The sequence below is a fragment of the Nelusetta ayraudi genome, unplaced genomic scaffold (assembly GCF_046127955.1).
Source record: "Nelusetta ayraudi isolate G7.1 ecotype Tasmania unplaced genomic scaffold, CSIRO-AGI_Nayr_v1 ptg000042l, whole genome shotgun sequence".
Classification (NCBI taxonomy): domain Eukaryota; kingdom Metazoa; phylum Chordata; class Actinopteri; order Tetraodontiformes; family Monacanthidae; genus Nelusetta; species Nelusetta ayraudi.
This window is the reverse complement of record NW_027466092.1, coordinates 1,209,544-1,224,520: the sequence shown is the minus strand read 5'-3', so window position 1 is coordinate 1,224,520 and position 14,977 is coordinate 1,209,544. Positions and strand designations below refer to the sequence as shown.

Here is a 14,977-nt window from a genome sequence, read left to right as displayed (position 1 = left end):
CACAGCAGGGCGGTGCGTGTGTGTGTGTGTGTGTGTGTGTGTGTGTGTGTGTGTGTGTGTGTGTGTGTGAGTGAGTGTGCGTGTGTGCGCACTTGTTTATCTCGGCACACTGTTGTGACCTTCCCTCGATGCAGTAACTCACCTGACGTCAGAGCTACTCTCTCTCTCTCTCTCTCTCTCCCTCTCTCCCCCCCGCTGCTGATACCCTCCCCCACCTCCTCCCTCTCTCACCCCCCCCCCCCCCCCCCCCCCGCTCTCTCTTTCGCCCTCCAGTGAACAGCCTGGCTCGCTCCAAGTACTGCTGACGCCCAGTCAGGAGGAGAGAGAGGAGTGGCAGTGCGCCGCACCAGAGCAGCAAGCCCCGCCCCCCGCACCGCCACCGCCACCGCCCCCCCCACCGCCGCCGCCGCCCTACCGCCCCGCCCCCCAGCGACCCCAGCTCAGCCTCAGCATCCCCCACCCCTGCAGCCCCTCCCCCGGCCGAGGAGAAGAGGAGGAGGGAGGGGAGGAGGTGGAGGAGGAGCAGGAGGGGGTGAGGGGGGTGCGGCTGTGCGAGCTGCTGCAGGCCGGCGGGGTGCGAGTGCGCCCCCTGGGGAGGCACCTGGCCATCTCGCTGCCCTCGCTGCCCCTGCGTCTCTGGGACACCGAGGCCGCCGGCCCCGCCCCCCCACACACGGCCCCTCCCCGTCCCCCTTCCTCCTCCCCCCCCTCGGAGAAAAAACTCCTGACGCCCGTCTGGCAGCCGCCCCGCCCCCACTCGCCCACCACCGCCGCCCCCCAGCATCGGCCCAGACCCTCCCCCGCCACCGCCGCCGTCGACCTCGCCGACCGCCACTGGTCCTCCTGGAGTCTGGACCGGCCCGACGCCGTGGTCACGCCCTACCACACGCCGCCCGACCGCTGCATCAGCCTCCGGCCGCAGGTGCCCCGCGGCCAGCGCTGCAGCTCCAGCTGCCAGTCGTCTCCGGGGCACTACAGCTCCCAGCATGCCCCGGGGCAGCAGTGCCAGCCAGGCTGCGAGCACGACGAGGCGGAGCTGACGGAGCTCGACTCCCTTTACCAGGCCAGCCTGCAGGCTGGGAGGACAGGTACACACACACACACACACACACACACACACACACGCACACACACAGACACTTACACACAAACGCACACTCATGGACACACATCCATTTTAACACTAAAACTATTTAGTCATACTTTTTGTAACATTGTTAGAATTTTGACAGTTGATTTCACCATTTTTTCTGTTTTTCTGCACAGTTTGTGTTTTCAGTTTGTGTTAAAATTCAACAAACATATTTTTGAAAAAACTTTGGTGTGTGTGAAGCTGCTCAGGTTGCAGAGTGGATGGCACTCGCTCCTACACACTGGGCCTTTAAATGTTAGCAAGAACTAATGAGTTAATGTGCCAAATCGTAACTGCTGTGCAGATAAAATAGGAGAAAAGACTCTCAAACAGACAAGACTCAGTCAGACCCTCTGACACTTTAAATTTTCTTTCTTTTCTTTCTCGAGCAGTTTTGTGCACTTCTTGACTTGTTCGTTGTACGCAGGTTTCCACATTTAAATTCCACATTATTGTCAAACACGTGTGCACATTGGCTCTAAGCTGCCGCTGCTGCTGCTGCTTGTCTGTCCAGGCTGCAGCCCGTCGGAGAGGCTGATCTCCCGGGTGGGACTCCAGACTCGCTCCAAGACGCCCAGCGCTGACATGGAGAGGAGTGTGTACGGGGCGGACGGCGCCACCTACCACACCTACCTCAACAAGGTGGAACCTGCAGGCTCCAGGCCTCTCTCTCTCTCTCGCTGGGTCAGTCTGACAGACATGTTTCTCTCTCTCTCTCTCTCTCTCTCTCCCTCTTTCTCTCTTTCTCTCTCCCCCAGCAACCAATGCTGTTGCGGGATGTGCATCTGGGTGCGGCGGAGCCCGAGGACGGAGACAACGTGAGGCGAATGGGACGCAGCCTGAGCGGCACGGTGGTGGCTTCTCGCCGCAGCCGCCTGACTGCCACCCGCAGCTTTGTGAGTGGGACTCGCTGTGCTCTGCCGCCTCCCTGTGGCGGGTTGTCAGACTGCACCTGCCTGATATCCCGCCGTTGGCACATTGCTTTTTTCTCCCCCCCCCCCCGTGCTCTTCTCACCCTGCTGTTTGTCTCGTTTCTTCCCGTTCCTGTCCCGCCTCCTCCCCCTCCCTATCCTGAACCTCTGGGCTCCGCCCCTTCCTGTCTTCGCTGTCCCCCTCTCTCTCTCTGTCTCTAAGGTCAAGCAGGCTGATGTCAGTGCCTCTCCCTGCTTACTCCCTCTCTCCTGAGTCCCTGTCGCTCTTCCACCACCGCCACCATCACCTCCTCCTTCCATCCTCCTCATCACCACCTCCTTCTCCTCATCACCACCTCCTCCTCCTCCCTCCACCGCTTCACAGGTAAACACCGCGCTCATCTCACACCACCTTATGTTAGGAGCGTTAACACTGCACCGCCTCCTGTGACTGGTAAGACGATTACTGAACAAGCCTTTAAAGAGCTGCAAGAGTGTCTTTCCCAATCAGTGTAGCCGTCCTTGTTTTGTGACAAACGAGACTCACAAAGCCAAAATAGTTTGACTTTCCTTTCTCTTTATCCCATTATGTCAATAAGATTTAAACCAAATGTATCTGCTTTAATGTAAGGACTCCCTTTTGATGACTTATTACAAATGATGTCCGATATTGACTTTTTTACCGATATCCGATATCCCGATATTGTCCAACTCCAAATTTCCGATACCGATATCAACCGATACCGATATCAACCGATACTGATATATGCGGCTCCCTCCCAACACACAGTGCAGCCGCACAGTCACAGATATCAGACTGCAGAAAACGGCAGTAGTGCTGCAGGATTTAGCTCGCAGCTCGGCCAGATTTCAGAATGTGGAAACTCAGATGTGTCAAACATCCAAGCAGGAGCGAGGAGATGCCTGGATGTTTTGGCGGCTTCCATCACTCTGCATGTTGACTTGACAACGTGCATGCAGGATCCCCAGCTGATGCATGTAGCCGCCGACCAAATGTCCAGAGAGAAAAAAATCAGAAAAACACAATGTGGAGTCACTAAAAAAGACGAAGTTGAGGGAAACCACAGCTGCACTGCAGGGGAACTTGGAAACTGCGTGCTGGAGGCGGTTCAGCCAACCAGTTCTCAGATGTCTCTTAATGGAATCAGAACCTGTTTGTGTGTCATGTGACACGTGATGTCACCTGCTGATCCCGCTGCGTGTCTGCTGCTCTGCTGCAGGAGCTGTCGGGTCGGGCCGGGACCTTCTGGCTGTGTCTGACGGGGGTCAAGCTTCCGTCTGACCAGGGTCCTGCTGCGCTGCGCTAGCGGCTGCCAATCAACCACCTTCCCCGACCCCCCCAACCTCCCTGCTCCCCCCCCGCCGACCGCCATGGCCACGCTGGACAGCGGCACCGGGGCTCCTCGCCGTCCTCGCCGTCCCTGGAATCACACTGAGGATTGTTCTTCGGTCCTGCTCCTCCTCCTGCTCCACCTCCTCATCCTCCTCCTGCTCCTTTACCTACTCCTCCCTCCCTCCTCAACCAACATGCACACGCAAAAAACACATGCACGCACACGTGCACATCGGCTCCTCCCCCTCCTTCCCCGTCCAGTCCCTCACCTTCACCTCTTGGTTTTTCTCTCTATGCAGTCACCCCCCCAACCCCCCAAACCCCTTAATACAACCTCAACTCCCCCCCACCTCACCCCTCTCCTTCCTGGGACTCTTGTTTGCCCCCCCCCCAAGCCGACGGACTCACCAGTTTTTGGCTTGCGGCTCGGCTGTTTGCTCACCGGCCCAAGCTCGGACCTGAGCTCTGGTCAGACTCCGCCCACCATCGGCTCAGGGGGAGGTTCTTACCAAGTAGCCACGCCTCGTTCTCTCTCTTCTCGGCATCTCCTGTGGGACGCACATGTAGCCTAACTGGGTTTGGTTTTGTTGTTTCCGGATGGACAGCCACGTTATTTTTCCCTTTCTAGATTTTTGGGATTTGTTGGTTGTTTATCTTCTCTCTCTCTCTCTCACTCTCTCTCTCTCTCTCTCTCTCTCTCTCTCTTTCTCTCTCTCACTCTCTCTGTCTTTCTCTTCCAGTTAGTGCGCACAGTAAACTCGCCCGAGACTGAACTCTCTAATAGCTTAATACGTCATGTACAGAAAAACTCATGTATGAAACCTGTATGTTAAATTAATAAGACCTTATGGAATGTTGATAATAATACCGATTAACGAAAATATTGACAAACTTAAAAAAAAAAAAAAGTGGTACTTCCTCATGTCTGCATTTCAAAATAGGAGTGGAGTGCACTTCAAAAGTGTCTAGCTGGAGTTTCCGCCCCCCCCAGCCCCAGCCCCACCCCGAACTGCTCGCCGACCCTAATGACAGCTCTCCCGTTTCTACCGGGAGAATAAACAAGAGAAGCATTTTGTTCTTCTTCTTCCGCTTCTTTCCTCAATTCCTCCCTTTGTACCCTTTTTGTTCGCTACAGTATTTTTTTGTCATTTCTTTTTTAATTTCTGTCTCTCAAAGAGGAAGCGGCAGCACCAGAAATAGGCCGACGGGGGAGGGCAGCCCAGACGGGATGGGAGGATGTGGGTGAGGAAACCCTTGGTGGAGAAAAGAGGCGACCTGAGTGAGTGAGTGTGGTAACACGGCAGAAGTGCACTTTGAAAAAAAAAAAGGCTTTTTGACCGAGAGGCAGCTGGGGAGAAGTCGACAGCGTTTGTTTTTCCCAAATGCCTCAGGTGAACTTATGAATACCTTTTTATCTAGTATTGTTTTTTTGTTTTTTTTCTTGTCTGCCTCCCGCTGAACCCGGCTCTGAGACCTCAGACGTGAGCAGGAAGACACTGGTGTGTGTGTGTGAGTCTGCTCAGCTTCAGAGAAAATACTCACTAGACGCTTTATTCTGACATGTATACCACAGGAGAAAAAAAAACAAACTAAGCAACTGGCCAGTGTAACATACATCCTGATGTTGACAGATTGTTGTAACTAAACCAAAGGTTGGCACTTAAACTCAGAGCGTATTTAACTTTGCTGGGTTTTTCTGTTGTTTTTTTCCGCTTTGGTTCTGTTTGTTTCCTTTTCTCGGGTTCTTCTTCTTCTGGATGTGGGAGAATGTAGCCAATTGTAGCGCATGAGCCCGCTATGCAAAATCAAACCTTCCCTCAACCGTCCTGAGTGGATGACAAGTCAGGAGGCAGACACGCCCACCTCCCAGCCAGCCGGCCAGCCCCGACCAGCAGGCGGCGCTCTCACACGCCCACCCTGGGAGAGTCCGGAGGAGATGTCATGTCTCTGTAAATGCTGCTGGAGAACTTTTTTTCGTTGTCGTCCCGCATTCGCTACTGCGTTGAGAGTGACAGAGTCGGAGCCGAGAGCAGCGGCGGGAGGTTGTGGGAGGGTGGATGAGGGAGGGGGCGGGTGGAGGGGAGATGGGGGTGGGAAGGGAAGGAGGGAGTGAATGTAACGCCGTGCGTGTCGGCCCCTCGGCTGGCCGCCCGGTCGTCTGCCGCCGCTGTGTGAAGACTGTCTATCTGTGCTGGGGTGGTGTTGCTGCTCTGGGGATAAGAGGGAACCTGTATTTTTGCAATAAAGTTATTACCAATACACTCCCACAGGGGGCGTAACCACCGACCAGTGTCTGCAAGCTGTTGTTTTTGTGTGTGTGTGTGTGTGTGTGTGTGTGTGTGTGTGTGTGTGTGTGTGTGTGTGTGTGTGTGAGCGAGAGAGACACTGCCGTTCTGTTGTTTTCCGTCTTGAATACCGGTAGAGCAGCTGCCCACCACTGACTGTCCTCCAGAAAACTGCACATTTAGCCTTGTGTTTACAGCCTCCTGCTAAAAGTCATGCTGTTGTTTTTGTCCCCTTCCAAATGTTGTTGGAAGGGCACAAAAAAAGGTGGTCCGAGAGGGAGGAACCAACACCTTACTTTGGTGTGGTCACTAACCTGGAATAGCTGCTGGTGCCCTATGTGATGTCACAAATGGCTGTTTTCAAACACTTTTGCTCACGGCACGGGCCGTCAGTGGCTGCGTTTCCATTACAGTTTTTCGCTAAATAAAATGGATATTTCAATAGTTGCGATTTGCAGGTGTTTCCATTGAATGATGTGAAGCGCATAAGCCGTAATTCTCATGAAATCTCGTCCCACAAGACCCCACATTTTGTGATAAATCTGCATTTCGATGTTGTTTGCTGTCTAGAATGGTTGTTCTATTTTTCCTCTTTGATTACTCGTAAAAAAAAAAACATATTCCGTCTCCTCCTGTCCAAACATAACACACCATTTTCACCTGAGGGAAACTAGGCACGTGACCCCGTACGTCACGTCCGCTGATGTGTAAATATGCAAAAATTGTTTCCATGACACTTTTGCCTCTTTATCGATCCGTCAGAAAAAAACACCTCATGAGAGCGTCAAAACCTTTTAGCCATCTTTGAGAGGTTTTCCCAAGGTTAGATGTTTCCGTTACCAGTTATTTATTTTATTTCATTTTTCATTTATTGTGATATTTAGGTTTGGCGAAATTCAAGGGGTAATGGAAACGCAGCTAACAGGATTCAGCTTCATATGGGACCTTTGGTCCAAAGCTCAGCTCTCAGCTGAGCAGCTTTAGGTTTGGCTGAGTAAGAAAGAAGCAGCAACTCATCACTTCACCCTGAGGATTTCATGAACTGTAGAAACATAATAGTTGAGGTTGTTGGCAACATTTTCCACGTCAGCGGCTGTTGGAGGTCTTTGGAAAATCAGCCGGAAAGACCAACAGTTAACCTTTCTGCCGCTAGGTGTCATCAGTCACACGGACATGTGGCCCTTAGTGCGACTCTCCCGCACATCCACCTGCAGCCCGCTGAGCCGCCAGCACCAGGAGGAGGCCTGTGACTGGAAGACAGAAGTCTGGATCCGATCATCATCATCGTCGTCATCATCATCATCATCATCATCATCGTCGTCGAAGAATTCGGAACACGAGGGAGGCGAAGGAGGAAAAATGTGACGCTCGGAAAACTCGCAGGTGATTTGCCTCGGTCAGCACACGAGGCACTGAGTGAGTATCGAGGCGTTGCTAAGAGATGTGGAACCTCCGTCTGTAAAATGTCACCAGCAAAAAAAGAAAAGAAAAAGAAAGTGATTCAGACGCAGAGAGCATCACCGAGTGAAGGACACACACACATACAAGCACGCACTTCTTCAAACCACATTACCTCTGCAGCAGTGCAGATGTTTGTGTCGTGTTGAGCTCTGATGAAATTAAATAGTCTTTAACAAGATCATCTGATCATTTATAAGTTCCTCAGAAATGAAAAAGTCCACTCTTCTTCTGCATTTCAGACACTTTTGAAAATCCAGCCCCTATGTGACATGAAGTCGTAAAATCTCCTTTGATCTTTTGTCCACATCCAAACATCAAGACGCAAGATCCAGCGGAGCCTCAGGTTTTGTTTTGTTTTGTTTTTTTGTTTTTTGTTTTCACAGCAGCCTGTGAACAGGGGGTTAAATGTGCTGCGGATGCAGGAACATCAGGTTTTCTACAGAGATGCGCACAAAATAAAATAATAAGTGACAAAGTTGCAGTGTGAAAATTCAAATCATCAAGTAGAAATCCTGCTGTGTCATTACCGGCAGCACTTAAATGACACTGACAGGATTTGCGCGACGTGGGGAAGGGGGGGGTTGCGGGGAGAGATAATAATGATGTTTTAGATGAGTTGTTTCAGCACAATTACCGAGAAGAGAACAGAAGCGTTTGACTGCCATCTTTAGGATGCAGAGAAAGAGAGAGAGAGCAAGATGGGTGACTTCAGGGCTGGAAAACTGGAAATTGTCTCGATGTGATGGTGAGCCAGAAATAACGGCAGCAAAATCTAGAACTTAAAGGCTTTGCGAGTGAGACTGAGCAGCATCAAGAGATAGGAAGGCTGGAAAAACTGGAGACAGAATTCCAGCTCAGAAAGATCGAGGAACCTGGTCAACGTTAGTGTGTGTGTGTGTGTGTGTGTGTGTGTGTGTGTGTGTGTGTGTGTGTGTGTGTGTGTGTGTGTGTGTGTGTGCGTGTGTGTGCATGTGCTCACATGATAGCGGTAAAGAGTATCGGCGAATCAGAAGCAGGTAGGGGCGGGTCTTTGCCGAATGCGGTGGCAGAAAACAAGAAGTCACCTGCTCTGTTTTTTGAGTGTGGTCAGAAAGTCGTGCTGACAGTGTTGTTTCAGTGTTTTCACACACATACTTTTGAACAGACTTCCGGTATGTGCTGTTCCGGGCCAACGTTGCTAGCAAATGCTAACAGCAACAACAGCATACGACATCTGGAACGTTTTCAACTCAAGTGTGACGTTGTTCCCGAGGTGCGAAATCTGCCGCAGGAAAAGGGAACACATCAGAAGTGACGTCTAATTCTCTTTACTGCTTTACGGGCTGTCGACAGTACCAAACCATGTACTTTTACTCAAGTCATGTACACTTGAACTTTGCGACTTTTACTTTAAGCGGAGTAACATTTGACCATGGTGTACCTTGAAGTACCTACTACTGTAGCCGAGGACTTTTGTCCACCTCTTGTTCCTGTTGCATCGATTCAGAAACACGAGGATTTAACACAGTGTGAAATGTTGTGATTGACAGCTGAACCCTGTCTGTGATTGGGTGGGTCGGTCATGTGGGCGGGACACATCAAAGGCAGAATGTTATCAGAGGACACCTGAGAGGTCACCTGGTTTTGGCCTCTGTTTTCTCTGATTTCCGTCTGAAGAGATAAACGTGCTTATAAATAACCACAATCTGAAGCTGGATTTACACAACATGGTGCAAGTGTCCCAATCTCATTTGTTCTTGTCGTTCTTTTTTTTCCTTCCTTTGGTTGTGGCTCAGTTCAGATTTAGAACATAAGATGAAACACAGCAGAGGAGGAAAAAAAGAAGTGCGTGAAATGGGATAACGTCAGCAGTGATCATCACGTGCAGAGCTGAACTGAGTATGAATCAGAGATCCGGTCGTGTGTGTGTGTGTGTGTGTGTGTGAGAGAGAGATCTCTGGGCAGGTCTGCTCTGGTCTGCCCCATGTTGTGCGTCACTGAAGATGCTGTTGCTAAATGAGGGCTTCCGGTTCCTCTGGCGTCAGGTGTGACTCTGTTCTGCTGAACTTCTGAAGGAAATTAAGAATCTCTGGTAAATTGTTATCTCCAATCGGGATTTCTCCCCCGACTGCATCCACCAGTAATTTCTGGCTGTCTGTGTAACAGCAGGGGGCGCTGCTCTGGGGCCTGGCATCCGTCGCAGAATGTTTCGAACTTCTCATTTCTCCTCCCAGTTGGCAGCTGGTTGGAGTCTCCACCTGCAGATGTGTGAAGACTCAGCAGGTGCAAGGGGAGATATCAGGGCCGCCACCTCACAGCCAGGTGGTTGCGGGTTAGAAACCCGTGAGTGCAGATGAGTGTTGATGGGTGGATATGGAGGTCAAAGATGAAGAGGGAGATGTTTGCAGACGGTCTGAACCACACCCCCAGAGTCCAAGATGGCCGCTCATTCATTTCAGTGGAGTTGCTCACCCAGTGCATACGGCCCAAAAGTTTTTGGCTTCCGCTGCCCATAGAGCATGCGCGGTGGTGCACTTCCCATCATGCCTCTGTAACTCACATGATCTATTTGGCCAATCAGAAAGATTCTGGAGAAGGTCACTTACAGACACGTGAGGACGCAGCCAATCAGAACGAGCTGAGACACAGCAGCACCTAAGATGTTATGACGTCACGCTGGGAATAAACCACTGAAAGACCATAAGTGAAAAATCTGCAATAGAAAGATTTGCTCTGATTCACGTTTCAGGTCACAGTCGTCCTGTCAGCTGTTTTAAAGGCCTTTATTTTTGTATTGCAGTCTATGAGAAAAATGTTTTTTGGGCCCATGGGAATTCTTTGCTGCAGTACCTCGAGTGGCCATTGGGAAAAATCGGCAAGCCACCATGTTGCCAATCCGGTATCCAGTTCATATAATACATCCATGGTGTGAACCCAGTGGGGAACTCTGCTTGGAAGAACCTTCATCATGTTGGCTCGCGCTCTCGTCTGAGTCTGTTTGCAAACACTGTTCACTCCTGTTGAATCAGGTGTCAGCCAGTTCGCTCTGCGGTCTGAAGCGGCAGATCAGATTCCCTGGTGAGTCATTGACGATGCCTGTTCATGAAGACAACAAGTCCTGATGAATGAGTGATGACATCGCGCCAATCAATGTGTCCTTTCTGCCCGCACAGTCAGAGTTATGATGCCATTTTCCTAAAGGTGACGCCACAACTTGAGTGTTAATCGTACTGCTGCTAAGCAGGTGTCAGTCGAGAGGATCAGAAGTCTGTGTGTGTGTCTGGAACTGCGGTATGACTCCGCCCCTTCATCCTCCTCCTCCTCCTCCTCCTCCTCCTCTTCCGCTTCCAGCTTCCAGCTCCCCCCGTGTGTGTGCCCGTCAACAGCCGCACGTGCGAGGCGCCTCACGTGCGAGGCGGTGGCAGACAGACGCTCGCACTCCCTGCGGAAGAGTCATCCCGCGCTAAAAATAGCCGCGGTGCTGAGGAGGCGGCGGGGCGGGAGAAGACCACGGCAGGAAGGAAATAGAAACTCTGGGTTATTTTTATCCCCTGCGTCAACGTTGCTGCGCCCTGAAGCATGACTTTTCTGTAAAACAACCTTTTCTTCCTTTATATTAATTCTTAAAATTGATGCTTTTACCTCCTGGCCCCCCGCCGGCCTCCAAACTCTGGCCCAGCTCAGCTCAACTCTGGAGCGCCGTCACAGCTCTGCAACTCTGCCAGGATGAACTTTTCCCCAAAAATCACTTTTCTGGTTTGAGGAAAAAAAACGTTTTTGTTATTAATTGTATTGTTATTTATTTTTTAAATTTAGTGTCGTGTGGGCTGCAACCACATCTTAGCAGCGCCGTCAACCAGCCTGATGGTGGCGTTTCCATAGCAACACTGACTTTAAGCCGGCTGGCTGCACGTGCTCACACTGGGCCATTCATGCTCTTCTCCCACATTTATCGCGGATCATTAATTCATTCACGCTGTCACTCATTGATGTGTATTTTAATTTCCTGCTCGCCACCTCTCTCTCTCTCTCTCTCTCTCTCTCTCTCTCTCTGTCTCCCTCGCTCTCCCTCTCTCTAATGCTGCAGCATGCCTCGTGGTCACCGTCTTGAACAGTCCTGTCACGGATTCCGAGACGGAGCGAGGCAGGTTTGCAAAGTGGAAGATTTCGGAGGGCGACTTCACCTCTAGTTGTGTTGTGCAGCAGTCGCTGATAGTAAACTGTATAAATATTTCAGTCAGTTTGGTTGTGAGGAACTGCATGAATGAAACAGCGGTGGAAAAAAAAAGCAAAGTCATAAAGTTTTCCAGTCCAGTGGCAGTCAGAGCTGTTTTGGGCTTTCGGCAGCAGTGGTAACAGGGAGTGAGTCCTTTTACACCAAGGCAGGTTTCACTGGTGACAGCAGTCACTCTGTTCCAGAGTAGGACAGTTTGAAAATGTTTTGTCCAGATGCCGATTGGTTTGTATATTTTTTAAACAATGATGTCATAGCCCCCCTTGCAACCTCTGCTTCTACACAGCCCTTACTCAAAACAACAACAAATTTGTGCAAAGCTCGAATTTGTTGCTGTGCACGTTTTTCTTCGTGTTTCATTGTGGTTTGAGGTTTGTCTTCCGTAAAAAACTACCCCGTGCACGCTGATGCGCACCCCCCAAGTCTTCTTCTCCTGGTACTGCGGTGGTTCCCACTGGTGCTGGAGGTGACTTTGTGTGCGTGAAGCTGACCGACTCCTCCCTCACGTTGGTCAGGACACAGACGATGATGACAATACATCAATATCACTACTTGTTCATGTGAGAGGTGAAGCTCACTGTTCCCTTGGCGACACATTTAAAACCCATCATCCAGCATCGCAGAGACCACCTGGCTTTTAATAGCATGTCGTGGGCATTCAATTGCCCAGTTGAATTCACGCACCTGCTGAGCAAAATTGTTACGAAAAAAAATCCATACAAAATTCCCATATTCATAATAGCAAGCTTCACGATTTTCGCTTTTCACAAATGAGCCCTGAGTGACCAAACCCCCCGCCAGGGCTTGGCTTTGGCTTCTGAGAGTCGTTTTTTTAATCTCCTTCATCCAAACACGTGGAAGGTCCAACAAAGTTTGAGCATGAATAAGGCTGTAAACAGAGGGCTAATTATGCTACTTTCTTTGCATCTAGAGAGGATCAATACTGCAAGACTGTTCCACTGGAGTCTGGGATGAAAATGAAGGGAAAATAAGGATAAACCTGCTTGACATCCACGACAAGTCACAAGCCACAGTTTGGGTGATTTGAAGTGGAGTCGGGACGGCGCCCCCTCCTGTTTTATTTGCTTGTTCATTATATTTGATGATTGGCTTCGTTGCTGGCGAAAATAAATGAGCTGATTGTTATCATGCGTTTCTGATTGGTCTCACCACTTTCACCCTGCAAAACCTTCTTCGCAAAAATAGCACAACAAGAGGCCGTTGAAGTTTTGGCACTTTTTTTTCTATTAGCTGAAGCACATCTTTGTGGGTCTGCGGCAACTGGCGAGTCTGTGCGGCAGTTTTCAACGAATGCGTGGAATTTAGCCTGAAGTCGGTCGACCTCACAATGAAACCGTCTCGTCTCTTTCTGTCGTGTTTCACTCTGAAAATGAGTGAAGGCCATGTAGATGTGTATTGTTGGGGGTGTTAGCTCAGTTTTGCTAGTGTGTCTGCAGCTGCTCGTCCTGCGAGATTTGCGAGAATTACTTGTTTGTTTATGTTTGTTTGCTGTCAAGAGTGTTTTTTATATATTTCTTTTTCTCTTTGATTACTTGTAAAAAATATTCCGGTTCCTTCCTACATCCAAACATAACGCGCCATTTTCATGGTCAGTGAGCTGGTCACGTGACCCCGTACGTGACGCATAAATGCAAAAATGTGTTTCCATGACACTTTTGCGATATATCTCTATATGGCTACATATGAAAAAACACCTCATGAGAGCGTGAAAACCTTTACATTTGAGAGTTTTTTCCAAGTTTAGCAGTTTCCACCACCAGTTTTTTATTGCGATATTTAGGTTTTGCGCGTTTCTAGGGGTCATGGAACTGCAGCTATAGTGTCATACAGCACTTGGCAAACTGTTCTAATGTTTTATATTCAAGGAGGCTCTGGCGAGATTTTCTGATCCACAGAATCGTGTTGGAATTTCAGTTTCAGTAGCAGAAGATTGGATAAAAAAAAAGAAGTTAACTTTGAAGCCCATAGTGGCCTTGGACTAAAACTGCTAGACAAACACAAAACAAACAACAGTGACAAAGAGACCCGACATGCTGCTTGTGTGGTTCCATCCAAGAAGACACGTCAGATTCAAGATACGTTACTGTAGTTACACTGAATAAACTAGCGCTGTCAAATGATTTTAAAACCAAGATTAATCTCTGACTTTTCATGGTTAACCGTGATTGATCAGATTTTGATTAGCATGTTTATAATTGTATTCTTCTTTATTTCGGATTTCAAGACAGTTTTAATGTCCATATCAATGTGAAGCCATTTCTGCCAGAGTGTCTTAATTGGGAACCAAAGGAACACAAAGAGGATTTCCTTTTTGATCTTTTGAATTATTATTTCTTTCGAAACAGTGAATCTAGGCCCACTTATTACATATGCAGTTTTGAGGACTACGGGTAAATGGAAGGGACAAAAAAGGCTTCCGATTATAATGCGATTAGAAAACAGTGTGTTATGCCTTGTATTTAATCTCATCGCGATGAACACAATAATGCTAACAGCCCTAACAAAAATACATCAAACTTCAAATTGGCATCAGTGTGTCTACATACAGCAGCTTTTGGAAGTGATGTTACGTCTTAAATTGCTCCAGTGTGTTCATAAGTCCTGGTTTCGCTGCTGTAGAGTATCGAGTGAATGTCGGTCTATCTGAAACACCCCCCAGGTTCCACTTCCATCAGTCCAGTCTGCCCGAAACCGTGACATTAATGTTGTGTTGTCAGGAATCGCATCCACCAAAGGCTCCTATAGCCTCACAGGCACAAGCTGCAATCTCGCTAGTGCTCGGCCATACCGGTGAGATCCACATCAGCGGGTCAAACCGCGGACAGCAGCATCATTTTGGGTCAGATCAAACGGCCGAGTCGCTGCTTTTTTACGAGTAGGTGCAAGACGACCTCCGGCCACGTCGCCAGCAGGAACTCCACGGTGTGTGGCCGCAGATGGTGGAAATTTTCGATTTTGATTAAAAAAATAAAAATAAAAATAATAATAAAATAAAATAAAATTCCTGAACCAAATTGTTTGATGAGGGCTTTCCCCCTGTGTGAGCACCAGACTGAACCTTCAGCGGAACACTTGGAGGATTCTGTAGTTGAGAAAACATCAGGGGAGACCCTGTGTCTGTAGAGTAACGGTTGTACATGTCCCTTTAAGAGAGTGTTCTCAGAGTGAGGAGTGAGCGACAGAGTGACGAGTGTGAAGAGCTGCAGCCTGTCCACTTAGAAATAATTCCCCCCCCTTTGTCATGTTCCGCTGCTGAAATGTCTCGCACACGCACGCAAATACACACACACACACACACACACACACACGCATGTTGACAATCCCATTAACTTGGTGTTATTCAAAATAAAAGTCAAACGGCCCTTTCATGGGATTGTGATTTTACTGCAGGTTTTCCAGGTGTAACTTCCTGTCTGCCTGCCTGCCTGCCTGCCTGCCTGTCTGTCTGTCTGTCCGTCTGTTTGCCTGCCTGCTGCTTTGTTTTATCTCCTTCTGTCTGAGATCTGATCAAAGCTGTGCTGTGGCTGGAGGAGCTTTAGCCCAGGTGAGAGAGAGAGAGAGAGAGAGAGAGAGAGAGTGAAGGTAATCGCTGCAGCACTT

General features: G+C 49.4%; 1 protein-coding gene across 5 annotated transcripts in view; it reads left to right on the top strand.

Moving 5' to 3' along the window:
* usp54b (ubiquitin specific peptidase 54b) overlaps positions 1–5,683 on the top strand; it is a 45,655-nt gene extending 39,972 nt beyond the window's left edge. For 4 of the 5 annotated variants that reach the window (XM_076033513.1, XM_076033510.1, XM_076033511.1 and 1 more), the window contains 4 exons: positions 274–1,088; positions 1,647–1,774; positions 1,891–2,028; positions 3,285–5,683. In XM_076033513.1, coding sequence (XP_075889628.1) covers positions 274–1,088; positions 1,647–1,774; positions 1,891–2,028; positions 3,285–3,371 — 1,168 coding nt within the window. In that variant the 3' untranslated portion in view covers positions 3,372–5,683. Of the gene's footprint in view, positions 1–273; positions 1,089–1,646; positions 1,775–1,890; positions 2,029–2,266; positions 2,429–3,284 lie in introns of all 5 variants that reach the window. The other variant, XR_012927658.1, reaches the window with a different exon arrangement.
* The last annotated feature ends 9,294 nt before the right edge of the window (positions 5,684–14,977 follow it).